This window comes from Thunnus thynnus, chromosome 12 (genome assembly GCF_963924715.1).
Source record: "Thunnus thynnus chromosome 12, fThuThy2.1, whole genome shotgun sequence".
NCBI classification, from domain to species: Eukaryota; Metazoa; Chordata; class Actinopteri; order Scombriformes; family Scombridae; genus Thunnus; species Thunnus thynnus.
The window spans coordinates 1,646,364-1,673,103 of record NC_089528.1 but is presented as its reverse complement, the minus strand read 5'-3'; the positions used below and the strand labels follow the sequence as shown (position 1 = coordinate 1,673,103).

The following is a 26,740-nucleotide window of genomic DNA, read 5'->3' as shown; positions in this document are numbered from 1 at the left end:
TTTGGCAGCCACTGAATTAGTAATAATGACAGATTTATAGCCCTTTGTGTCCTAAAATGTCTAATGGCTGTCTAGAAAAAGAGAATTGCAGCTGTGATTTAAACATCCCGAAGATCATATATATGTTACTGCTAGTTTCAAATTTGATTTTTAAAACTGTTTAAATCTTGGCATGGCTTGTTTTAACATCTGTCTATCCAATGGAAACATTAGAGAGAAATAAAAAATATTTAAACATCTTTCATTGATCATTGATCAGAAAGATCAATTCAATTTCTCAATTGCAAAATTAGAGTAGCTATTTAAGAGACACCATGAGATTAATCATCAGTTTCACCATTATAGGCTTTTGTGTTACATAGTAAATCTCTGAACACTATCTCCACTGAATATTGCTTAAGTGTAAATGTACCCTGTAAATGCCAAATCACCTTGAAGTTCAAGGAAAAGGGGATGTAAAGATTAAACCAAAGACGGAGAAAACATATGACCTATGCACAGGTGAAGATTACACAAACACCCAAATCAATTCACTCCCTCACATTATTAGGCATTGTTTGCAGTTTCCCCCTATAACACTATCCCCTGACATTATCAGCTCTTTATTACTCAGTTGATGGCTTTCTATGTTACAACTTGATTTCTATTTTTGTAGTTTTGGTCATCAAAAGCTGAATTGCTAAAATACAGACAGGGCAACCACATGAGACATTATTTTGAAACAAATCCCCATTTTGAATCTGAATAAGTGGTTTAGAAAACTTAGTTAAAACCAGTCTGATGACTCTTGTTTGTGCCCTGCAGAGTCCCTGTGACATATTAATACAGTTTAGTTTAAATGGTCAAAAATAAAAGAGATGACAATGAAAACACAACTAAGTTTGTAAGAAAAAAAAAATTCCTTTAAAAATATTTCCCCGTTTTTAAGAGGGATCACCATAGAGGAAGAAAATACCAGTCAATCAATACATGAAGTTCCTAAGTTCCATAAAGAACTAATGTAGTGTGGACACAGGGAGGAAGATGAGAGAGAAACAGTGATCATGGCATTCTCTTCACCAATAAGAAGAGAGAGACACTGTTTTTATATTACAACAACCTGCAGTGTTCATACAGCCACAAGACCTGAAAGAAATATGTGGATACTGATGTGCATGTGTGAGTGTGATCCTGCATGTGACATAGCAGGGTTATGAATGCATGTGGGTGTAAAGTCCCACAGACCCACAGACCAAAAGACAACACATCCAGCGCCTTCAACATCTACCAAAGGCTAGACTAAGTCTTTTTTGATCTGTCCAAACTTTTAAGGCTGAGACTGCAGTTGACATCTGCTGATGGGCATGTCATTAGTTTTGCAGGTGATGGCTCCAAGTTATTACAATTCATCCTCCAAGGAACATCAATGTGTGTGGTTATTTCACAATAGCCAAAGAATCACCAAAGTCTGTACTGCATTTTGTGCAAATCCATCAAGTAGATGTTGGCATTCAGTATATCCCAGTGTAAGTTAAAACTTTGACCTATTGGTGGTACTAAAGGAAAGGTCAGAGGATCACAAAAGTGCTTAGAACATATCCTCAAGGGACCTTGAATATATCTTGTAAGTTTCATGGTAATACATCTGATAATTGTCGAGATAATACAGTCTGGACAAAAGTGGTACACTGACCGACATTACAATCCATAGAGCCATGCCGCTAGCATGGCAAAAAACTTTTGGATGCAGAACCCCTCCCTACATTTATTCATGATAAAGAGGGTTTCAGATTCTGTTAGATGACTCAACAAGCCTCTTGTTTCAGGCATATGCAGGTCTTAACCCTGACCAATCAGTGCTCTTGGGAAAATGGAAATTTAGGGTGCTTCAAACAAGATCATTTGTTTTACTTCAGCTCAATTTAGAAGGTGATTTTTTTTCTCTTTTTGACACCTGATGGTGGGGTACACCTGCTACATGTGTAACAGTAGCAGATGTACCCCATCCCGGTATGTTACACCCCAGTGTAACATAGCTGCTGTGGCTTCATAAAAATGACAGTTGAGGTCTCGGAGTTGGCCTTAAGTAATGTAAAGGCATCGTACCAACATTACAGGTATGCTGCATGAGTCATGGGTCTACACTGTAAAGTCTTGATGCATTCTTAGAGGTTTGGACAGATCTTACAGCTCATGGTCTGCTGCCTGCACACTTACATAGGCTCTTGTGGGTCTTGGAATTCAATGCTAGGTGTGGACAATCACGCGTTTTTGTGTATGGTGTGTCTATGTGTACTGCATGGCAACCCTGTGTATGTCCCTGGTAATATCCTCATAGCCTTGTCTGAGCCTCAGGGATGTAGATTTCGATGCTGTCAGCACTCTCCGTGGCTGAGTTTTGTCGTACAGATGCAGCTCTCTTGGCGGCCATCAGGCGCTTCCTGGCCTCCTGCCGCTGCTTCTCTGAACTCTCCAGTGAGCGATCTCTGGCCAGAGGGGGGTGGTGGTGGGGGCCCTTGGGTGGCTTTTTTGGCACTGGAGGTGGGAGCCGCCTCTCCTGGTGGGAGAGGATGTTTGGGTAGGGGCGGAGGGAGGGGAGTTGGGGGGGACATTTCAGGAAGAAGACAAACATGTATTTGTGTGTGTGTGTGTGTGTGTGTGTGTGTGTGTGTGTGTGTGTGTCTGTCTGTCTGTTTGAATGTGTGTATGTACCCCACTGTAACTGCCATCATTAACACAGTAGAGATTTGTTTTATGTGTAATAAATAAAGAAGTAAGATGAATTAGACATTCTGTATAATTCTGTTTTTGATTATCTACATTTTTCAAGACACCACATCACACAAAATAATACTGCAGCTATTTTACATGCTGTTATTATGGAATCATGGATTTTTTTTCCCTACATAGTGTTTGTTGATTTACACATTTGTCAAATAACAGAATTGTCGCCATTTTTTCTATTATAAACTGTTTCTGCTGTACAACAATCTTTTTGCGTTGGAACAGCTAAAAACATAGGTACTGTAGCTACATAACTTTCAAATGTGGATATGTGTGTGACACGACCTTGTACAGTGATGTTTTCATATACATGCATGGCAAGTATTTTAGTATTCTAATTCATAGGTCATTTCACCCATTACATGTCTACATAAATAGACATGGCATCAGTTTTCACTGTTGCGTAGGTGACAGAATACTCTATCATTCTAATGACACCACATGTGTCCTAAAAGTATAATTTTGGTTTATTACTTCTTCAGTCTTATTTTCATAGTTTTGTCCATCATTTCTCTCATTGAAATGATACCATTGTACTCAGAGGTAATAGCTAAGATCTGGGAACATGGTGACATTGCTACAACAAAGTCAAGCGACAAAGTGAGCACAACTTAAATGTTGCTAATATTCATTCACTGCAAAAGAAAACTGTGTGCGTTCAACTACAGTAAGTACAGTAGGTCAAAGCTGAAGCAACAAGTGGGTCTGTAAACTGTGACGTTTATTTACACTGGATAGTTTGGGTGATAATTTTACAGATCGCCCATGTTGTCTCTTCTAAAAAAATTTGACTAACCTGTTGGTTTTTTATAACCTAACCTCATCTGACTGTTTCTTGCCCCATCTGACTTCCTTTTAGTGATCAATGCCATGTTCTCAGATCTCAGCTATTCAATTGTGAGTACAGTGTTGATGATACAATGATAAGTAATTATACAGAAGACCCTGAACCACCTGTGACCAAACTTGGCATGTTACATCTGTTGTTTAGTCATATATGTTTCCTCCCGCAACTACTGTAGTCATCTGTGTACCTGTTTAAACCAACAGAGCATCTGTAGATTGCAGCTACTTAGGAATGCTTCCCTACACTAGCTCCATGTAAAACAATATAATTTATTTCATTATATACTTATTTATTGCTGACTTTGAAATGACTGAAATCACATTCTGTAGTGGTCATGCCATTGAAATTCCCAAACTTTTGACCACACATGACTCTAAACTCACTTTGAGACGGTCTGGGAAGATCCTTGTGGCAATCCACTGACCAGACTAAAGACTAATAGTGCATTTCCATAGTTCAGTTGGGCACACTTAACTGTGCTGTACTGCATCCTCTCTGCAGGCAGAAACCATTCTGACCTTTGCAGCATCCCAAACATATGATAGTCCAGCATGAGGGTGAATAAGTTAGGCTTGCATTTTCCCTATCTTGTAATAAATCTCTTGTAATATTACATTATTGCATGTTTCTCATTATACTTGTCTTTTTACTAGTGTTATTTGGTGTTATTTGCCTCCTAATTCCTTCTTCTTTTGGTGTTTCATAGTTGGAGTTTATGCATGTCATTCTAATTTATCCCTTGTGAAACTGCTGTGTAAACAGTGTGCTCCATACTGTAAAATGTATTTGTGGAGAAGGAATATTAACCACTCTTTCTCCTGTCCATCCATCTTGACACTACAACACACAAAACAAAAAGCCACACATGGTTAGGCGACTGCAGGTGGCAGAAGGAAGGAAGGGCAGAAGGAAGCATGGACAGATGGATGGAAAGACAGACATGATGGATCTACGGAGGCCCAGAGTGGTCAAGGCCTTTTGGTGTTGTTGGCATTGCAGTTATGCTGATTGATGCATGGCTGTTTGCAAGCGCCTTCACTGTCAACACAAAGAAGCACAAGAAAGAAAAAAAGACAATAATGAGAGCAAATGAGGAAGCCATCAGAGTCAACAGTCAAAATGATGCAAAGCCACAACAGATACTGCGGAGGGGGAGCAACAGATCAGGCTCAAGAGATCTGATAAAGATTTACACATACAGAGAGGTCCAGATCCATATCAAGATATACTGTACAGAGGGAGACCAAATCAGAAAACCCAGCAGCACACTAACTACCATCACCAGTGACAAACAGCTAAGATTAAAAATAATGCTCTTTTCACAAGCTGCGGTTACATGCACACTTTTTTTCATTCTGATTGAAATCATTCGATTGAAGGTTTTGGGTCAACTCTTTATATGGGATGTGATCTAATACTTTCTGGTGTTTACATGCGCCCATGCTTTTAATCAAAACAGCTGTGTGACATGAGCAAAAGTGATGAATACATGAGAGCGATATGTCAAAATGTTCATACCAGCCACTGTCAGCCCAATAACAGGATTGGGGTGGGTGCTGAGCAAGGCGGTGAAGTAAACCAGTGAGGGGAAAAACATTAGTGAGCTGCTGCCTGATCTTTATAAGTGATATTGATATGACTGATATTATACATTTATAGTTACAGGCACAGCCAGTACCTAGGTCGTCCCATGATGTTTACTAGACTGCTGAGTGTTTTTGGTGCACAACACCAAGTTGTCACCGTCAGTCCATGGCTGCATGTCAGGATAATAACCATTTCCCTTCATCCCCGTTGTGGAGAAGGCGCGCTCTGTTTTTCCAGCCCACCCCGAACAACTCTCCACTCTCCTCTAATTCCTCTCATCTATCTGCCTTCCTGCTCCAGCATGTCATTTCGCCTGCGCAGGGGTGCGTTATGCCCATGGATGTATAAAGAGAACTGGATACAGTGTCAGAGACGGGGCCCTATTCATTCTTATGAAAGTTGCTCAGTGGCGCATGAAGCCAAAAAACCCACTTCCCGCTTTAAAGAAATACCCAGATGAAAACATACTGTGCACACTCAATGGGCACAGTGGAGCATGCTCAGTAGAGACTTCCGCTGGCCAAGACTGTTAACTTCCAGTTTAGCCGGCTAACTTAAATGGGGATAAAATGATTCAATCATGCGTCTCTTCTAGACTTCTCAAAATCAGATCGAATGGATCAAATTCTGATAGTGAAACAAGTCATTTCACAGGGGGTTGTGACACTCAAAAAAATGTATCCACTGACTTACAGACTTTTCTTTCAAAATATAAGTCTATGTGAAAAAGTCTTTTTGGGCCCAGTAGCATCACGTGATGTAATTACACGGTTTGGTCGCTATGTTGAATTGGCTGCAAAGACTGGTGCCATTCCTTGGGGCTTGGTTATGCCTGGATCCCACCAGGTCTGTACGCGTCATGTTCTGGCTCCGATGTGGTTTTCTTCTGTCCTCCAAACAGCGTCCTACCCCACCGAGAGCGTTTCAGAAGCGGAGCGTTTTGACTGCAGTAAAGCTAATCGCCTTTTACTATGGGTAGGTAGGCTACGTAGTTAAATGGTTTCTTTATTTGTCTGTTTTAATTGTGTTATTGTTGATATACGATCGAGAGTCTGCACGAAATGTTTTATTTTGAAAATTGCTGTTTCTGCTTTGTGCAGCTTGACACAGCTTCCATCAAAAATAGACTGGGCGTGTATGTTCAGCGGAGCGGAGGGAAGAGCCGCTTCTGGGATGCTTCTGAAATGCACTGCGGTGAATCTGGTGGGATCACATGCATTTACTAGAGTGACAGCTATCAGCTCAGGCGGCCGCGTCAGAGCCAGAACATGACGCAGACGCGCCCAGTGGGATCAAGCTGTTACATAACCAGCCTCTCATACATCTCTTTCTCAGCCTTGCAAACTGTTGGCTAGTTGGTGTGTTTACAATGCACAGAGCTGACCGTAAACAGGCAAGAGTACGTATGTCACAACCTGCAGTAAAAACCCCAATTGAGACGGATATTCTGAATGCGCTGTATACATGTCAAAAGAATGCTCTTAAAACCCAAATAATATTGGCATATCCCATGTCTTAATCAAAAATGCTAATTTGGAATATCCAAACAGAATATGCTGTTTACATGACCCATATCAAATTTAGAATATTGTCATATTTGGAATAATAGTGGAATATTAGTGTGCGTGTAAACGTAGTCACTGATTCACTCCCAAACCACCCTAAGGTTAGCATTATTCTATATTTTTCTTATTGTCAACAAATTCCATGAAAAGACCACACCCAAAAATGTGTTAGTCTGTCTCTCAATACTTTCTGATTTCCATACCTTTATGTGGGATTGAGTCAAAATGACATGTATTGTGTGTTCTTCTCTGTTTGAGTAAACATGAAACATGTCACCCAGTGCAACAGTGTGACTCATTGATGTGTTTTTAATAGTTCAACAATGGACGGAGGAATAAGATATATCAGGCTTTGGATCAGACACAATACTTGTTGTCAATTAATTGTTTGAGTCTGCACATGAGATTTGACAATAAGAAATACATTAAATAAAATATAGAATATCACCAGAATTATCCTTTAAAGGTGGCATTGTGAATGTATCGTTCTGAATGATCACTGTCATCACTGTGAGACTTAGCATCATCACCTGCACTCCAAACAACCAAGGAGAAGACTTATCATCTTAGAATCTCCAGTGTGACAGCACTAAAATTATGAAAGAGCTTCAAGGTGCCAGGGATGAGACTTGAAGTTGACACAATATGACCTTGTGGTGTGCTCTCTTAGGTCCTTGCTCCACGCAAGTACACAAAAGCAAATGTCAACGTCTGGCCCAGACGGCACAAACATACAACCCTGGTGAATCATAACATGCACTCAAGCACTGGTGGAGGTGATCAATTTAGGGCCTCATGGACTACTTAAAGCTACTGTAATCAGAGTGCTTCCATGACCACAGTAGTGACTAAACATGGCACCTGTGGAGGAATGTGTATTGCTGTACTTGCTGCATGAAAGAAATTTTAAAAAAGAAAACACGGAGGATGCAATGCGCAACCTTTGAAAAGTGCAGACAATTTCTGTCTGAATGAAGAGGTGACAAAGTTCAGCTATAGTTTCATCAAACTGCTCAGCATGACTCTTTTGAGCAGAAGTGAACCCAACGAAAGGGGCTTTTCTTGTTCATGTTTTGAAGCAATCCTAGTTGCAACAGTTGGACTGTAGTTCAAGCTTGCATTGTGTTAAGAATTTTCAGGTGACACACTCTAGAATGCAGCAGCATATGACCGATCTTGCGTAGCTTGAAGAGTGTGCCTTTGCATACTTGCGTGGAGCATGTTTGGGACCTGACCATCTTTCAAATATTCAAATGACTTTAGTGGACCCAGGTTAACATCACCAGGTAGTGTGACATCCTTGCAACTAGAGCCATCGATAGTACTGAGTCTGTATGAAAAATCTAGTCCTACACATATGATGCAGTGCCCCCTTTATGTCTGTCAGTGTGTTGCTTCAAATATATGAATTCAGCAGTGATCATGCCATCAGCAATGATATGACACTAAACAACAGTCTTTTGTTGCCAAATGAGACATTCATATAATGAGTCACAAAGCTAAGGAGTGAAAGAAATTAAACATCACAACAGCTAGCCTGGTGGCATACCAGAGGCTTATGTATGTGTACCTTTCTCTCCGGGGGGTCCAGGGGTCTCCAATTGTTGGCTCTGATCTGGTGAAGCTCATCAAACTTGAGGCTTATGTTCTCAATTGACAGCTGAAGCATATCCCAAAAACCAGCCAGGTCTGAGGCCACAGGACGAGGGTGGGCGTTGGGGTTCTATGACAGGTGGAGATGGTGGATGATAGATTTTATTTAAGATGAAAGAGAAGGAAGTGGGGAAATAACAGTAGTTTTACACATTAGGTCATGGTCAAATTTATTTTCTGAGCAGCTCAAAATGTTTTACAAGCATGATAAAAATATCTAAAAGATATATGAGACTTTTGATATATCACAATCAGATGTATTTCAGCAATTTTGTCTTGTCTTTGAAGGGTGTGGTTAATAGTCTTGGGAAATAGTTTTTATCCTCAGTGATAGGAGATCACATACAGTCCTACCTGAATTGTCACAATATATAATAAATCACAGAGTTAAATCAGCTATTTCTTGAGGTATAAGACAAGAATTCACCAGAGGACATCTACTGTATATGTAGTTTGAGCTCTGCTCAGGCATTATCAACCATTATTCATCTAAACCAGTCATTCTCAACCAGTGGTGGGCTTCAGAGCACCATCTAGTGAGCTGTGGTGGCAGTGATAATGCAAAATGGTTAAAATTATTTTTTCTGGTAATTTACAAGGTTTACAAAGCTAGTTTTTTATATTTAAATGTGCTCAAGAATTTGCATAAATAAAACATATCAAATTGAAATGCATAATTTCAATGACTAGTCACGTTTTAATATCACTAAGCCACGACACATCATTAGGTAGAGACAAGCGTGTTTTGCTACTATTAGCTAGCTAGCTTTCTCTGTGGATCTTGCTTCAGAAGACATGGGTCTGTCCACTGTGTTAGAAAATGAACTGATGGAGCTATCAGCAGACAGCAGCCTGAAGCTTCAGCTCACACAAGGTGATCTTGCTTCATTCTGGATACTGGCTGCCAGTCAATATCCCTCTCTGTCAAAATGGGCAATCAAATTTCCATTGCCTTTCACCACCACCTATTTATGTGAGTCAGGGGTTTCCATTGTGACTGTCACAAAATCAAAGGCAAGGAACAAAGTGAAAGCAACTTGGAATGCTACTCTGTACATCAGCCTCTCAGCCATCCCACCATGACTTGATCTCATTATTTCTCAGAAGGAAGCCCAAGTGTCTCACTGAGGGTAAGAAGAATATTTATTTTTATCATTACAGCTGACAGTGGCATAACACATATTTACAGCCTGTTTTTTTTTGTCATGTTTTTTTTTTTTTTTTTTTTAAATTTATTTGGGAAGGTGGTCCTCTGAATTTTTTTTAACAATCAGAAGTGGGCCTTAAGTTACAAAAGGTTGAGAACCCCTGATCTAAACCATGCTTTAGCACAATTTATCATGTTATACTGATAATTTTATTACATTCAATTGATCAAAATATGTGTTATGAGTACAGTAATACATTTAGAACTAGAGAAATATAGAGGATGACAATGCTATTATTGTATTTATTCTATTTAATATATTGTTCTAAATATTATCCCTTACAAGCACCATGGAAAACCTCTCTCCCTTGCTGGTTGGGTGGAAATATTTACAACCTGGCAGCTAGATGAATCTATGACATCTAGGTTAGTGGGAATAGGACAATAGCAGCTACACTTTCTAATTTAAGTTAATAAAATGACTCAAATTCAGTGTGGCATTAATTATACTGGTGATACAAAGGTGCATTTAGTATGGCATTTGTAGAAGCTAAACACTGCCTTATTAGAAACATATGTAGCTATGAGGCCATTAAAAAAGGAAAGACGACACATAAAGTTGAGGAGAAAAGAGCTAGTGAAACATTGAGAAGTGCATAGAGGGCATCTGGAGTAATTCAAAGACAGGACTATGTCTGGAAATCAATTCCTAAAGCATGCAGAAAATGAAATGTGTAACATGTTTTTAAAGTGATTTCAACTTTGACACAAAGAAGTTAGGGCCATGTTCTAAATGTTCTCAGTGTGAAGTGTGATTAAAGTTTTTTCATACTCACCAGGTTCTCCTCACACAGCTCCCTGAATTGTTGAAACTTCTGGGACATCAGAAGCTGAGCACTTCCTATAGCGCTCCTCATCTTCCCAAGAACTACAAACATAGACACACAAATTAGAGAGAGACTAAACTACATCCATCTGTTCTTGAGAAAATATATAGCATACTGTTCTACACGCATTAGGGATGTGCAGAGAGCCCAGTATTTGTATCTATATTTGTTGAGGCAACAAAATTATTTATATTTGTATTTGTATTCGAAAAAGATGAAATACGTTTAATTACGCTTTTAATTTTGGGATACTAAAGTGTTAAAATAAGTGTTTATGAATAAACTATCTTACGAAGGAGGTCCCCACACCAGGTCTCGAACTCAAGTCTCCCAGATCATAGACGACTGCGCTGACTACTGAGCTAAAACTAAGTGTGTCACCATTATGCAGGCAGACCTCTACTTATTTATACACCCATAACACAGAAACAGCACAACATGTAATGTGTAGAGAAGAACTTCAATAGCGATGTGACCGACCTGCGTGCTGGTATTTGACATGTTTTTTTCTTCCCAAAAACAAATGATTTTAAAAATATTTGTACGAAATAAATGTTCATAAAAAACCCACTATTTGTGCTTTGCCGAATAATGTATTTGTATTCAGGCACACCCCTAATACACATGTGCTCATCAAGGATGTGGTATTTTCATGTGCTGATGTACAGTGCAGTGTTTAAAAGAGGCTCTTTGGTGCAATTATATGTTTTAAATCATGACCACATCATGCTAGGCAACTGACATTCCGACATAGTCACATATGTACTTGAAAATTAGACAACAACCATACTTAAAGACATACTGTCCTCAGGCAGGTCATTCTCCTGCTGGTCCAGCTCCATCTGTCGACACCAGCCCTCCATGCGGTCTGTCTCGGCCTGCAGCAGTTTCAGAAACCAGCGTCCATCTCTCTGACACACTGACCTCTGCACCACCTGCCATTCAAACAAGGTAATTCACAAAGTAGTCTGTATATTAACTTCCTCTAATGTAACAAAGCCAACAATGTGGAAATAAGACCAAGAGTCCATAGCCGTGCTAGCGGCTCTGTGAAGCTACATGGGCACAGCGGTGCTTCAAGTGCTAACATGCTCACTGTGACAACGGTAACATGTTGATGTTTAGCAGGTGTAAGGTCACCATCTTAGTTAAGCATGTTAGCATACTAACATGTGCTAATTAGCAGTAAACACAAAGTAGAGCTGAGGCTGATGGCAATGTCCACAATTTCACACACCTTTCTCATTCAAGGGAACCGGAAGGTGTGTCCAAACTTTTGACTGTTACTGTACATTAGTGATGCAATGAATTGAAGTTGATCCGTGATCCCTACAGATCACGCATGCATGTGAACTGCGGATTAATTGCAAAATTTAATGTCTCATTTAAGACAAAGTAAACAAACAGCTGTAAGTACAAATCATGGACAGACAGCGTGTCCCTAACAGGGATTCTGAAGAGCAACGACCAAACCAGCATCTAACAGGTCCGAAGTGACATCTGCAGGGATTTTTACATGCTGTTTAATGTGCTGTAGCTGAGCAGCTAATTAGCTACGTAGCTGCTAACTAACGTTAGTTAGTGTGTTTGTTTGGTGGCTCGTTCAACACACTAAGCTGCAGGACAAAAGACGTGTGTTCATGTTTGTAATTTATCATCAATTTTTGATGACGTGGACACAGGCTGTTGTTTCATTCACTACCATGTTTACAGGAAGAAGAGCAAACGTTCCTTGCTGTAAGTGTTTTACAGAATATATAGAAAACAAATTTTTTTTTTGTTTTTTTGTTTTTTTTTTGCTGATCCGATAAATGATCCGATCCGTGACTCAAGTCTGTGATACGTTCCGAACCGTGAGTTTTGTGACCCGTTGCACCCTTACTGTACATGATATGTAACAGTCCTCAAACTCTCATAGAATCCTGTGCATTGAGTGGTTGGATGCTCAAGGGAATGCAGAGCTCATGCAACATTTCTGTTTGGGCTTAAGCTCCTTGGTGCTGAACTGAGCAGTTTTTGACCACTTGGGAGTAGAAAGAGTGCATAATAAATACAGCTGTAGATGTAATAGAATATATGGAGATAATTAACTTGAGTAAATGTAGCCCTTATTGACCTCTATTGAAGAGAGAACCAGACCTTTATCTGAGACAGGTGATTGTTAGAGACAGACCTCTATCTCTGATTCCACTGAACTGAGGAAACCACTTTGTTTTCCAATCCTCCTCTTTCCTGTTCACTGCTTGTTGTACTTTAACTGTAACTTTTCTCATATATTTTACAATAAAAGCCTTGCAGTTGTTCATTTCCCTTCTTCAAAGGCTTTTATTGTGAAATATCTATAGAAAGTGTTTACATTAAATAACAAAGATTTAACATCAGGAAAATGAATTGCTGAATGAGATCATTCTGGCATGACTACAGTTTGTTATCTTGTCTTATCTCTTTACACCACTGACTCAGCTCCCACATACCTCCAGAATAGCTGAGCTATTGAAGTTGACATCAAGTGAGTCATCAGTGACGCTGTCTATCCAAGGGTCTGGAGGGGGGAGGATCGACGGGTCAAAGCCCACATCTTCATATTCATCAGAGGCACAGGCGTGGTAGTGGTTCCCTGAGCCCTGGATGCTGACGGTGGAGGTGGCGGCATCACGGGAGTATTGTCGAGAAAGGGCACCAGATGACAGGACTTCCATGTCAGTGTCCGGAGAGTTTAGGGGAGTGTCCAGCAGGTCTGGCATGTCCAGATCTGCCTGGATGTGACAATTAAAACATTTTAATGACTGACTGAATGAATGGATGGTTTTCGAATGGTGAGGGTCTGTTAAGTTCATATCTGACCATTAACGGTCTTCACAGGTCCACTCCCTTCCAAATGATCCTAATTCTACTCGGTATAATTGGATCAAAGATGGTCAGATTGTATTGTTTTGGGTCTCTCTTCTGTGTATCAGTATGATTAATACCCAGGTATTCCAAGTGGTCTCTGATCATGTTGCTTGGAGAAAAATGTTTTTTGAGGCAGACAGATAGAGTGAACTGTAAAGTATCATCTGGCCAAGAAGAGAAATATAAAAAAATAGAAGACCTGAGGTGCACCTCACAGACCAAAACAAAATGTGTGTCATTTACTCAATAAAGTTGGAAAAAAAGAGAACACAACTCACGAAACTCAGATCAAACTGTCAAACTAGGCAGTGCTGATCAAATATGGATCAAGATTCTGTTAATGCATTGCTTATTTGTGCATTGCCACAAATGTTTTCAGAAACATATTTTGGTGTACTGTTTAGCTGTAATTTGAGAAAGTTTGTGACGCAGCCGCCATCTTGGAAATGGACATAGAGGACACGGAGGGACTCACATGCACTAACATGCACATGCACATGCACTAACACGCACGCACACATATACTGGCATGTACGTGCACATGCACTAATGTGCAGCTACCAAAACAAAACAGAAGCTTGGGTAACAACCATGGATGTATAATAAGAGCTGGATAGAGTGCCGCCGCTCAGCATTGCAGCCAATTTTTCCCAGTGGCCACTCGCGGTATTGCAGCGAAAAATCCCTCTGCGGCCCAAAAAGCATTTTCCCCATAGACCACCATTATAAAAGAGACGTCTGTAAAACTGTTGACAGGACGCCTCAAACTGCAAATGTCAATTATGACTCATTCTATTATGAACTTTTGATCCATGGAGGTTTTATAATTGTAAAGCTTTCCTCGAGCCAAGAAAAGCGAATTAAAAATCTGTGATGTCATCACAATGTAAAGTCTATGGGCCGAGCAGTAACTCGCGGGCAGGGCCAGCGGGGGAAACACTACTGCGCATATTCAGTGGGCTGCACAACGTGGAAGCAAGGAAGCTAGAAACTTTTTTTGGTGTATGCACCAGGCGAGCAATTCCTATAGGACTGAATGGGCGCCATTTTTAGTCCGGTATCCAGCTCTTATAATACATCCACGATAACAACACACACAGAGGGAGTGTGACTTCATTCGCTGGTCAGGTCACCATTATTCCACTGTATCTTTACATAGCAAATAGTTGTTTGCTGACATCCAGTGAAGCTCAATGTCATTTATTGGACCTTTAACCCCTTAACATCCACCCTATTTATAGAATTTTTGCCTATTTGGCATACCCAAATGGAAAAGCTTATAACAGAAGAACTGTAAGGCCACGATGCATGTATTAGGCTTCATTTGACAAGTGACATCTTCTAGTTTCTGGAAATGTGCTTTTTTAGCATGTGGCTAAAACACAAACAAAACTACATCAGTTCAAATAAGGCTCAAAAAAGTGTTTTTGGTCCTTGTCTAGCATGAGTCATATTTGAATAACAATAATTAAGACATGCTTTATGCAAGAACTAGGCAGTACACTATATACCTTCTACATTTTGTCAACCTGTATAAAATTCCAGACCTCTAGGCCTAACCTTATGGGAGCTAGGGAATTTTTAGTTTGTGGTGTCACTGATGTCCCCAAACCTCTCCAATCATCTCCAATTGGCCTAATTGTGCCAATTGCTTTTACTCATTACTGCATGATGCTACTGCTTACAACTGGCTTAAGCGGGTTGCCAGCGACCCAGTGGATTTTAAGAGGTAAACTAATAAACAGTGGACAGACAGGGGCAAAACATAAGTGCCATGGTGGAGGTAATGATTTTAGCTGAGTAGCTCCATAAAAAATTAGCAGTAGTGAAAGTTTACCTGTACAGCTGCTGTCACACTGTTGGAGCGCTGGAACCGACGATACCTGACCACCAGAGGGAAACAAACCATAAATATGACACACACCCCAAGATTTCTCCATTTCTGCTCCCAGGCATCACTTCTCATTAGTGGTTATGTTGATAACAGCTGAGTATCATGACCACTGATATCACCACTTGCACAAGATTGTTTCATATGAATTCCACTATGAAAAAGATTATACTCATACCACTGGTTGAAAAAAATTACTGTTTCCAGGACAACTGAGCAAACTCCGTCCGTCGATGAGGATGGTGAAATATGGTTGATACCTCCAGGAAAAAAGCTAGTAGGTGGACCTTAAATTTAGATGATTTTGTCAAATTACTACACGGTGCATTTCAAACAATCAAGCCAATAGGGTAGACTCAACCCATGACAGAGTACATCCCTTCAATACCTTACGCCTTTTCATACAGGCACAAATATCTGTTTGGCTTTTTAACACATAGAGCAAGCATTTGAAGCTTGAATATGAGCACATTAAAAAACTTCAGAACCACATTATTGGCAGTTGATTCACATATGCATAAAGAGGGTTTTGACCAATAAAATCATGTCAGATACATGTCATATTCACCATCTGAGAATCAAACTCAGTTTACATGTTCAAGCATGAGATTAGGGACAGTTGCGGCCAATGTATACCGCATCAGTCTGTGTTGCAAAAAGGTTCCAACACAGCTGCGGAGACAATCTACTCCCATTGTAGTCGATGTGTGTGTGAGTGTGTGTGTATTCACCAGTTCTGTGCCCTGAGCATCTCACCAGCAGCTCCCACACATCTCTTCTCCCTGCTCTGCTATCTTTACACGCCAGGTTTATTTTTACCAGAGCAGTGACTCCTAAGCATGAAATTCACTAGTGAAAGCATATAAATGCTTATATTTATTAGCAAATAACTTAAAATAATTTTAATGATACATTTAATTTGTTTCTTTCTGTCTCTACACACATACACTGCAAAGATAAAGAGAAAGAACAGCCCATTAAACTCCATTCTGTCTCCTCCTACTCTCTGTGATCTAATGTGCATTTTAATGAAGCCAAAGTCACAATAAAGTTTTACTACTTTACATATTTCTTGGTTGTCAGAAAATGGAATGAGTATGAAATTTGACATGACTCATAAATACTATATAGCAATAACAATTTCACTAACTTAGACCACACCGAGAACATTAGATTTCAATAGTTTAATTGAGATAATGAAAGAGAGCTGATATGTTGATGGATGGGTTGGAGAACCTGATGAAGGATTAGGGATGGAGGGATGAAGTGATGGGGGGAGGAAAGGGGTGAGGTGTGAGAGTTGAGGAACATAGAATGGAGGGTTGAGGGACGATGATGGATGTATGGCACGTCAACTGGACGACGACTGCCAACAGTAGGGAGGTAGGAGGGAACAGGGGGGAGAGGTTGAGACTCTGAGTGGGGGAACTGTCTCTCCAGTCCATCGCCTGGATATATATACAGTTTAATAACAGTAGCTCAGCTGTAAAATGAGTGATGGCAAAGTTAGAAGCAATAAAATGTTGTGTTACTAAGCCAAGCATCTGTTCTCACATCTAAACAAAAGCTACAAATATGTATTCACACTTCTAGAACACAAAAATGGTCTAAACTATATCATAAATGAATGTACTAAAGGACAAACACTGCTTTTCCAGAAACATTTTCAGTGGACACTGAAACTGCGACAGAGCCGTCACTGGGCCGGAGCCCAGCCACAGATGGATCCTGTGTACATTTGGCAATGTCAGCACTTTTCACATCAGCTGTCAGTCTGACAGATAGCACTCTGTTTCTCTATCCATATAAAAATAAGGGCAATGACCTTGACTGTGACCTTTACTTTAACCTCATTGTCCTTAAAGCATTGTGTGACAGTCTTAGGGTTATGAGATTGTATCAATAATCCTGTCTACAGTGCATTATTGCTCATGCAGCAATAGGTCTCATAGTCCCAATTATTAATCTACAACTTAAATTGAAGTGACATACTAAATACATTGCTGTTTCTGTGTGATTTTATGTGCTTTTGTGCTTAAATTAATATGGACATGGGTTTAAAACAAGATTGAACCAGTTGATTTTGTTCCAATCATTCCCTTTGGTCATAAGTAATGACCACATGAATAAGGATCTGCCCTCATGTCCACTATGTCATGTTCCTGCAGCTCCATCACATTTCCTCCCTGATTCAAATGTTCACTGAAGGTGTTTCACAAATATCTATTCTTCAGCAGACACATTTCTAATATGGTTGATTATTTACTACAGTACAACATTTTTGTTTTGTTTTGTTTTAAAGTTGATTCCAAACATATTTGCAACATGTTCCTTTTATGATTGATGTGGTAACAGATACTTTGTGGCTATGCTTAGCAGGTTTTAGTGACTGCACACAGTCTTATCTTTATTTTGCAGTCTTATCCTTATTTTGAAGTGGTATTTCCTGAACAGTGTATATTAGCAGAAGGAAAACTGTTCCATTCCTTTTCCAGCCTCACAGACTATAGTGACAAAAACTAACAAGAAAATCTACTTATGTAAACCAAAGTCAACAGCAAATGATGTATTAATATTATTTTTGTCATTTGACAATAAATATAGGCATTTATATTTATTCACAAATGAATTTCTAATTCAGAGACATGAGCCGCTCTGGCAAAAATAGACCGGGAGTGTAAAGACAGTGGAACAGAGAAAAGAGCCATGCATCACACTTGATGGAGAGGCTCCACTCCAGCCCATCCTCATGAGGAAAACAACAGTATAGGTCTAAAATTCAGGCTGACAAAACAACCTATAGCTATGTTTACGCCATCTAGTGGCCGTAGTAATTATGACCTGGGGAAGTGACGCAGTTCAGATGACGTGAATATGAGGTGACTTGATAAGGTGATTTTGCCTAACTAGGAGGATGTGGGTTGAGTGGATGGCTAGATATTTGGCAGAAAGTGGACTTTGGTGGAGGAGACCACTGTTCTCTTCCAACCATGAGTGTCATGTTTCCAATGGACATTTTTTTAAACCCATAACATCGTAGTAGTTACTGTTGACATGACAATGAAGGTTATGTAACTTTAAGGAAGTATAAACCACCCAAATCATGATCTTTCCCTAACCCTTACAAAGTTGTCTTTGTGCCTAAACTTAACCAGACCTAAACTACAGCTTTGTCACACCATAACACATCAATATTTTTTAACAGTGATTTGTTACGGTTTTGGAAAATGGCATATTATGGTCCTATGGGTCGTTCTGAAGGTCCTCTGGTCGTTCTTACTGCAGCCGCTAGATGGCGTAAACGTAACTATAGGTTGTTTTTTACTGGTTGAATTTTAGAACTATACTGTTATTTAATTATGAGGATATGTTGTCCACTCTGAAATCTGGCAGATATTGTCTTTGGTAGCCATAATGGGGGCAAAATATGATCCAGCCATGTCTGGTGGATATTAGAGGTCAGAAATCTGGAAAGAACTCAGAGTAGAACAGCTGCTTATTCATACTGAGATGAGCAAAGTTCAAGCATGTCTTCCAGATGTCTCCTGGACCTGGGCATGACTGACCAAGATAACACTCCTTGCAGGCCCTCAACACACATATGGGAGATTACATATCCCATCTGGCCTGGGAACACCTCCATATTCTCCAGGAGGAGCTGGAAGATATGGTTGAATGACATCTGAACTAACTTTTGCCTTCCACTGTGACCAAGAGTCACAAAGGCAGCAGACAATGGATGGATGAATGAATGATTTTACAAATCACGAATCATGGTGTAAGAAATCCTGGCAGAGTTAAATTCTAATATCTATTCTCTTTCAATTTTAGGTAAATATTACTGGATGTGCAGTCTGAGATCTTATAGATTTCTTTTTTATAAGAATCTGATTTCATTACATTCCTAAACTAACTTGTAGAGAGGCTTGAACTGACAAGAGTCTGAAGACTAGAAGTCAGTGAAACTGGTTCTTAGTCACAGTTATGAGACTTTATAGCAGTGGATAACCTTTGCAGATGACTGTGTGGGTGTTTGTTTGTGATCAGAGAAAGAAATAATTACATGACAGCAGGAAGTGACTCAGCTAGACTCCAGCTCAGCTCAAATCAAAGTCTGAAGGAGAACACACCAAATGTAACATGACTTCAATGACAACTGACTATATCACATGTAATAAGTATACATTACAAAAAAAATGTTTAAAAAAAAGCTTATAAATGTGATATGCGATAGTAATTCATAGCACTGGAAAGAGAACAAAATACATTTAGAAGTGCAGAAATGTGAATTTTAGCTAATCTTTCTATTCCCCTGTTATTTTTCACTTAACTAATAGCACTGATTTGACTAATCATGAGGCTTACAGTTTCAAAGTTGTAGTTGGAGTGAATCATTAAGATTGCTTGAAACCGTGTTTTGTTACTGATCAGCCCTTCAGGCAGCACTTAATCTGAGGCTGTGTACAAATCCTGCTTCTTCCCCTTGAACTGAAAGACTCAAATTCAACCATTCTTATCCTAAACAAAGATGTATGACTGGTGGAGCTTGTGTTGCCTGTACACTCCCTTGCAGCATGATCTGAAGCTAAACTTACACCTTGCTCTCCACTGACTTTATGTTCGTTAAATGTTAAACAACATGTAATGTTAAAGCAATCAGTTGACTCTAATGGTGGCTGTAGCTGAGGTGGTAGAGCAGGTCAGCCAATCATCACAGGGGCTGGTGGTTTGTTCCCCAGCTCCTCCTGTCCACATGTTTTGAACAAAATTGTCTCCTGAATGAATATAATGTAGGGCCTTGAAGATTTCAGTGAATTATTATTAATTATTATAAAATGTATATATTTTTGATGCGAGAATTGATAGCCAGTGAGTGCTACAAGTATATATTTCATCGTCTTTGCAAAGTACACATTATCTTTCATATCATTAAATCTGTACAATATACTGTATGTCTATTAGGGGTGTGCCCGAATTCAAATACATTATTTAGCAAAGCACACATGATGTTTTTTTATTTGTGGTTATTTATTTTCGTACAAAAATTTTAAAAATTATTAAATCAAATTAAAAATTATTCGTTTTTGGGAAGAAAAAAAACCATGTCAAATACCAGTGCACAGGTCGGTTACATCGCTATCTCAGTCTCTCTCCTCTGCTCGCTGTTATGTTTATCAGCAGGTCTCAATGAGGGGAATCACATCCACCTGTTACATGACGCACATTTCCTTATTTGGACATCTCTCCTGGAGTTGGGGGTGTTCCCCAGAGATAAAGCTGAGCTACTGACACAAGCAAAGTGCTTTCAAGGGACTCTCCATAACTTGTTGTTCCCCTTCTCTTTTCCACAAAGTTAAGTTGTAAAAAAATAGGCAGTATTTAGGCATAAATAGGCAGGACTTAGGGTATGGCTCCAAGAGGCCTTTTTATGTATCTGGACACGATACATATACCTACCAAATTCCATCCATCTATGTAAAAAAGGTGAGGGCTTTGACTTTGAAATATACTAGGGGGCGCCCTTGAGTCATTTTGCCACACCCAAGTCCAAAAACCATATCAGACAACTAAATACATAGCTTCTTACGCACGTGCCAAGTCTCGTGAGTTTTCCAGCACCCCTAGTCCCTCAAACACAGCTTCCTGTTTCATGGCGAGTAATGCGTTGCCATGGCAACTGCTTTTGGTGAAAACTCAAAAGCTTCACCATTGAGCATCATCAATGTCTTACAACTTAGCTGACCAAATTTTAGGTGGATCTGTTTAACCTGCTAGGAGTAGTTAATAGAACTATGAGGCCTATAACTTCCTGTTGCCAGTACGTGGCACTATTGCTATGATTCAATATAGGCCTGTACATGTCTTCAGACTGGGACTCTTATCAAACATGTGCAATTTGGGAAAGATCCTACGATGTGGAGTAGAGTTACAACAGCTTGTTTTGCAATGGCGAAACATCGAAATTTGCTGTGTCGCTATGGCAACGGTGTTCAATGAAAACTCACAATCTTCACAATATGGCATCATCAAGGTCTTAATGCTTTTCTGACCAAATTTGAGGTGGATCTGTTCATCCTGCTAGGCACAGGTCATAAAAATACAGCCTGTAATTTCCTGTTGCCAGTAGATGGCACTGTAACTGTCACTCAATATTGACACATAGATGTGTTCAGGTGAGGACCCTCATCAAGCATGAGAAATTTGGTGCAGATTGGACGATATACACACGATATAAAGTTATCACAACTTCATGTTTCATGGCATAACACTGAAATTCGCTGCATTGCCATGGCAATGGCGTTCAGTGAAAACTCAAGATTTTGATAACTTTCCATCACAAAGGTCTTTATAAGACACTGACCAAATTGGAAGTTGGTGGGGTTAAATCTCTAGGAGGAGTTCATTAAAATACAATGCCTGGAAATGGGAAAATCTGTGCAAAAATTGAAATTAAATTCAAAATGGCTGACTTCCTGTTGAATTTAGAGTATGTCTCCAAGAGGCTTTTTTGTGCGCCTGGACATGTTACATGTATCTACCAAATTTCGTTCATCTACATGAAATTGAAAGGAGGGGCTTCAAATTTGAAATTTTGTACGGTGTATTCTTGAGCCATTTTGCCATTGCCACACCCAAGACCCATAAAATATGACATTTTTCACCACTTCTGGTTTTCAAGTTTTCAAGCATGTTTAGCTAAACAAAAATGCTTAGCACCAGCCAGTGCTTGGGCCCTAATAATTCCTTAAATTCCAACAGGGCCTTCGCACTGTTAGTGCTCTGGCTCTATAATTTTGCTGCCTCAACAAATTTTGATACAAATACTGGGCCCTCTGCACATCCCGAATGTCTATATTCATAAACAAATGTGCTTCCTTTGCTTCTGAAGCAAAATGTGCACCCTTATTCTAGATGGTCAATAATATACTGATTTTATGGTGAAAAAAGAAAAAAAAAGAATAGAAAATGTGAGTGCCTCACCCTCTGTCATCCTCCACTTGTACTCCTACAGAAGTGAACTTAGATGGGTCCTCTGGGTCTGGAACTTCTTCTGGTCCATCAACCTACAGGACAACCCCCAAATGCAACACACACAGGATTATCAAGACAGGTAAAACAGATCAAAAAATGCCATTTCATTTTTAATGCTTTTATCTGAACTCATGGTCCACTTGAAATTAATTTGTAAAGCTAGTATTATAATCACAAGAATAAGCCTTCTAGCCTTCTAGCTCAATCTTTTTGTATACAGCGGTGTTAGAGGATAAATCAACTAACTCTCATTATTCAAATATTTCAGTTACATATAGAAAGAAGAACATACTGATTATTATGTGAACATTGAATCTTTTCAAGAAATTCAGCAGAAATCAAAGCATTGTGAAATGATTCTTGATTCTGGGAGGTACTAGTGATCTGGCAGTAGAAATGATACAAATACACAGTCTCTATGTAATGTTTGAGTAACTGAAGCACATCATTTCCTCCAGTCTCCTCCTTTGTGTTTGATAAATACCTGGATGCCTATGGAGAGACATTTGCTCTTCCTGAGTACTTCTTTCCTGTATTCGTCCCGATGGTCTTCAACAACCAGCCCCCTGCTCAAGACTGAGGGGGCGGGTACTCCGACTGTCATGGTGCTGTTACTGACATGCTGACTGGCTGGTCCATGGACCTGCAGAGGAAATATGGTAGCAAACATGAAGTACATAGTGAAGTGGAATGTGCAGTCTGTGTGAATGTGTTCCCCCCCTAGTGAATACAGTATTTGGAAAAGCACATAAAGTGTTCTATACAAATGTTTCTGTTCAAGCTTTGAATAATGATTAATAAATTACATATAAAACATTAATATTTTTGGGTGAAATCACAAAGTTACAAAACACTGTATGCTGTATACTGCACAAAATAATATGTTAAGTAGAAATGTACATTACTTTGGTCCCTCTTAAAACGTCAATAAAAATGCACTAACCTGTGCATTAGCAGCCTCTATGGCTGCTGTCAAGGCTTTCATGCTATCGATGCTTTCTGTTGAGTTACTGAGCCCCGATTGAATGGTCATGTCACCTCTTGGTCCCTCCTCTTCCATGTATGCATCCTGGTTGATTTTAGAAAACATTGTTTTTAAGACCTGGTGTTAATATGAGCATTAATATCTCACAATGTCATTAATAAATGATCATTTTAGATAAAGACAATTGAAAACATTGTGGCCATATGCCTGTTGAGATGCATCTTAGCTGGGATATAAAACACAGTTGAGATGATATAAGAAGTAAAGGGAAGGTAATTTTGTGTGAAAATTTTATTTATTTGTTCATCCATGTATGCATGCAGGCATGAATTTGTTGCCCCAGACCTCTTGTTTTTGTCTGTTACTATCTGCTTTGCTGTCATCTTTGTAGCATTTGTCTCCCCACCTATGACAATAATGTGTATGATCACAGAGTAAATAAAACAGCTGTGAAGTGCTCTAAAGTTGTATATACAATAAGTGCTGTTGTATAGAGACAGCAGAAAATTGTTTACAGTCTAAATATATGAACAGATAAATATTACCATATTTTGTGATATGTGATGATGAATAACGTCATAAGAGGGGGAAATTAGCCTCCTTTAAATATGCAGCGTCCCAAAGAGTATCACCCAGAGGGCTGAAGGCAGTCCAGCCGCACAACGACCACAAATTATTTTGCACTGGGCTGGATTTCTAACCAATCATAGTCAACATTTTCCAGTTTGTCACCAAAAAGTTGTGTTAAAACTGAACAAAGTTGAATGCCCATGGTAAACTCAAGTGATATATACACAAGAGGAAAATAGACTTGAGCATTTAAATATGCTTCAGGTCGCGGTTACACATGTATAGCACAAGGCCAGTGGAACAGTTACATGGCCTGTGTAGACTGCTGTATTGAGTAAAGTAAAGTTCTAATCAAATGTGCATGAGACAGATGACTGAAAAAGCATATTTGTCTAAACAATGTGAAATAAGAAGGGTAACTCTCCAACCACCAAACTGTATGTGCTATATTACTCTCCAGACTGATGGTCTCATGTTCTGTAACTACATGTGGAGCAAATTAACACATTGGACTGAGTCTCTGTGCAGTACCTGTGCAGATTCTGTACTGCTCTGTGCTGTGATAGAGATGTAGGGCTTGGAGGCCGTTGAGCAGGTGGAGGTTCGGGGCGGCACTGGTGGAGGAGTTTTCTTATACGTGGTGATGCAAGATGAAACTACACAAAGGACAAAGAGGGAGGGACAATAAGAAGGACAAAAAAAAGATATATTCAAATTCTATACTGCATAAATAGATATTGCAGACACTGCACCCAGCTGTTCAAGACACAGCTCCAATGTTAACTGCTCCTATAACCACAAGATTTTGTTTTCTAATACTACATGTGTTGATACACAAGATATTTTTAAAGAGTTTAATTTTACTCACAGGTGATAAACTGCATGAACTGCAGTGACATTCAGCTGTTGGACCCTTTTATAATGAACATTTGGATCTGACTCCAGCCACAGTGGGATCTTTATTTCTTAGTTTATTCTGAAGGATTCCAGGTTCAGAGTTACACTCCATGTCAGTCAGACATTGTTTGAATTAGAAAGAGAAATTTCCTCTGACCTGTGTTTGTTTTCTTTTCACTCGTCTCTATATTATATAATAACTGTTACAGAAGGAGATGTGCTATCATCTCAAAGGACACATAGCTGTCTAGCAACACAATAGTGAGCTTGATTAAAACTCCATCAGTATTGTCCTCTTCTGATATGTTGTACACAGTAGTGTACAACATATCATTGACTATATCTTAATAAAGTGTATAAAGAAATGGGAAACAGATTTATCAAACATAGAATACTGTATATAGATTGCATGAGATACTACAAGTTACATAAGTCAAATAAAATGCCAGAGGACTCTTGCTGGTGATAATACACAAACACAATATTGTGGAGTCAGTCATCACCAGAAAAATGAAGAAAACAAAATTTGTCCAAACCACAAATTTTTGGTGTTTTTGTTTTTTTGTTTATGTGAATGACTTGGCGGACACTGGAGACAGCAGCTCACATCACACCTCATACAGACAATAAACACTGGTGTCTTAACCATGACCAGTGGTGGATTCAGGATGTCTCAGGGGCGAGGACGAAAAAATATAAATGGCACCTGATACATTCAATGGGCCCCCACTTCACAATGTTTTTCTCCCATACAGTGCACCCTACAGGGCACCTTTTTCATTGAAAGGGCACCTAATTCTGCACTTCAGTATGTTAGACTTAGGGAAATGCTTAATTGCACTTTTTACTTTTTTTTTTGTCTACTAGAAGGGCATCCCTACAGAACCTCCAGTTCATCCCATCACATTGCATCATAGTGCACTGACTGCATTATATTCTCTTCATTTAAAGGGCACATCATTTCTCATTTTTGGGGGTTCTTTAAAGGGCATTATCACATTTTCTTCCACTGAAAGGGCACCATGAGGATATTTCATTCCAGATCGTCACATATAGAGGCCCTCTAGAGGGCATTACAGAACTTTGGCATGCTTTCTCCTTTGTGTAGGCACCGTAGAGGGCATTTTATCATACTGTGTGGGCACCTTAGAGGGCACTCTAAGGGTCACTCTGTCACTCTCAGTCACTCTGTCGTTGGGGGCCTGAGTGGGACTGCAAAGCTATGCGTTTTGGGATCATTTTTAGCTAAATGTATTCCCTCTCTTCCTCTCTCAAAGAATTTTGCTGTAAATACTAGCAGGACAACACGCTGACATCCTTCCGTCTTATTTTCTTTTCTTCTGCCAGGCAGAGGGTCCAAATTTGATTTCAATAAACTGGCATGGAATTCATTTTACTTTAATTGATTTTCAATTTCCATAACATAGTGGAAGAGATTATGGAGGAGGGAAAAGTTACATTCATGATAATTATCCTCACTCAATTGAACTGTAATCCGTTTTGTGAAGTGGATAAGTGAAAGCCTTGTTGGATTACCACTGCTTTGAAATTGAAGCAAACCACCAGTGTCTTCTGAAGGCCCACTGGTGGAGCTGCTTCTGTCACTACACTGAGCATGTATACCACATACAGTACAATACATCATCTTTCACATTCAGACCATGTTGGCCTGGAAAAGAGCAATTTTTTCTGATCCATATCATTGTTTAACAATGTGGAGCCATGCTTCTTATTTAGCCAGTGGCTCCAGAAAATCCAAATATAGACATGAAATGACATTTATTCATGCTTATGTGTTTATAAATAAATTGCAGCCTGAGGCGGAAATAAACCAGCTTGTTCACTGCGCAGCTAGCTGCTGATATATCTAAATATCAATGCCCTGCTGGGAGGAAAACAGTTAGCAAAACAATAAATGGCCACATATAGCAACACAACATTGTCTCTAGCTCTCTCTCTCTCTCAAGCATACACACACAGACACAGGCAGTAACCCAACACACAGTCACTACTGAAAAGAACCA

The 26,740-nt window shown here is 39.5% G+C and overlaps 1 protein-coding gene across 2 annotated transcripts in view; it reads right to left on the bottom strand.

Moving 5' to 3' along the window:
• Nucleotides 1–304: 304 nt before the first annotated feature.
• The window catches only part of LOC137193574 (disks large-associated protein 1-like), a 75,431-nt gene continuing 48,995 nt past the window's right edge, over nucleotides 305–26,740 (bottom strand). Inside the window, exons 4-13 of one of the 2 annotated variants that reach the window (XM_067604797.1) lie at nucleotides 24,351–24,475; nucleotides 23,208–23,333; nucleotides 22,749–22,907; nucleotides 22,214–22,296; nucleotides 15,179–15,224; nucleotides 12,924–13,205; nucleotides 11,252–11,384; nucleotides 10,399–10,490; nucleotides 8,333–8,485; nucleotides 305–2,536 (exon numbers count right to left, since the gene is read on the bottom strand). In XM_067604797.1, the coding sequence (XP_067460898.1) occupies nucleotides 2,312–2,536; nucleotides 8,333–8,485; nucleotides 10,399–10,490; nucleotides 11,252–11,384; nucleotides 12,924–13,205; nucleotides 15,179–15,224; nucleotides 22,214–22,296; nucleotides 22,749–22,907; nucleotides 23,208–23,333; nucleotides 24,351–24,475 (1,424 nt within the window). In that variant the 3' untranslated portion in view covers nucleotides 305–2,311. Of the gene's footprint in view, nucleotides 2,537–2,651; nucleotides 4,649–8,332; nucleotides 8,486–10,398; nucleotides 10,491–11,251; nucleotides 11,385–12,923; nucleotides 13,206–15,178; nucleotides 15,225–22,213; nucleotides 22,297–22,748; nucleotides 22,908–23,207; nucleotides 23,334–24,350; nucleotides 24,476–26,740 lie in introns of those variants that run through there. The other variant, XM_067604796.1, reaches the window with a different exon arrangement.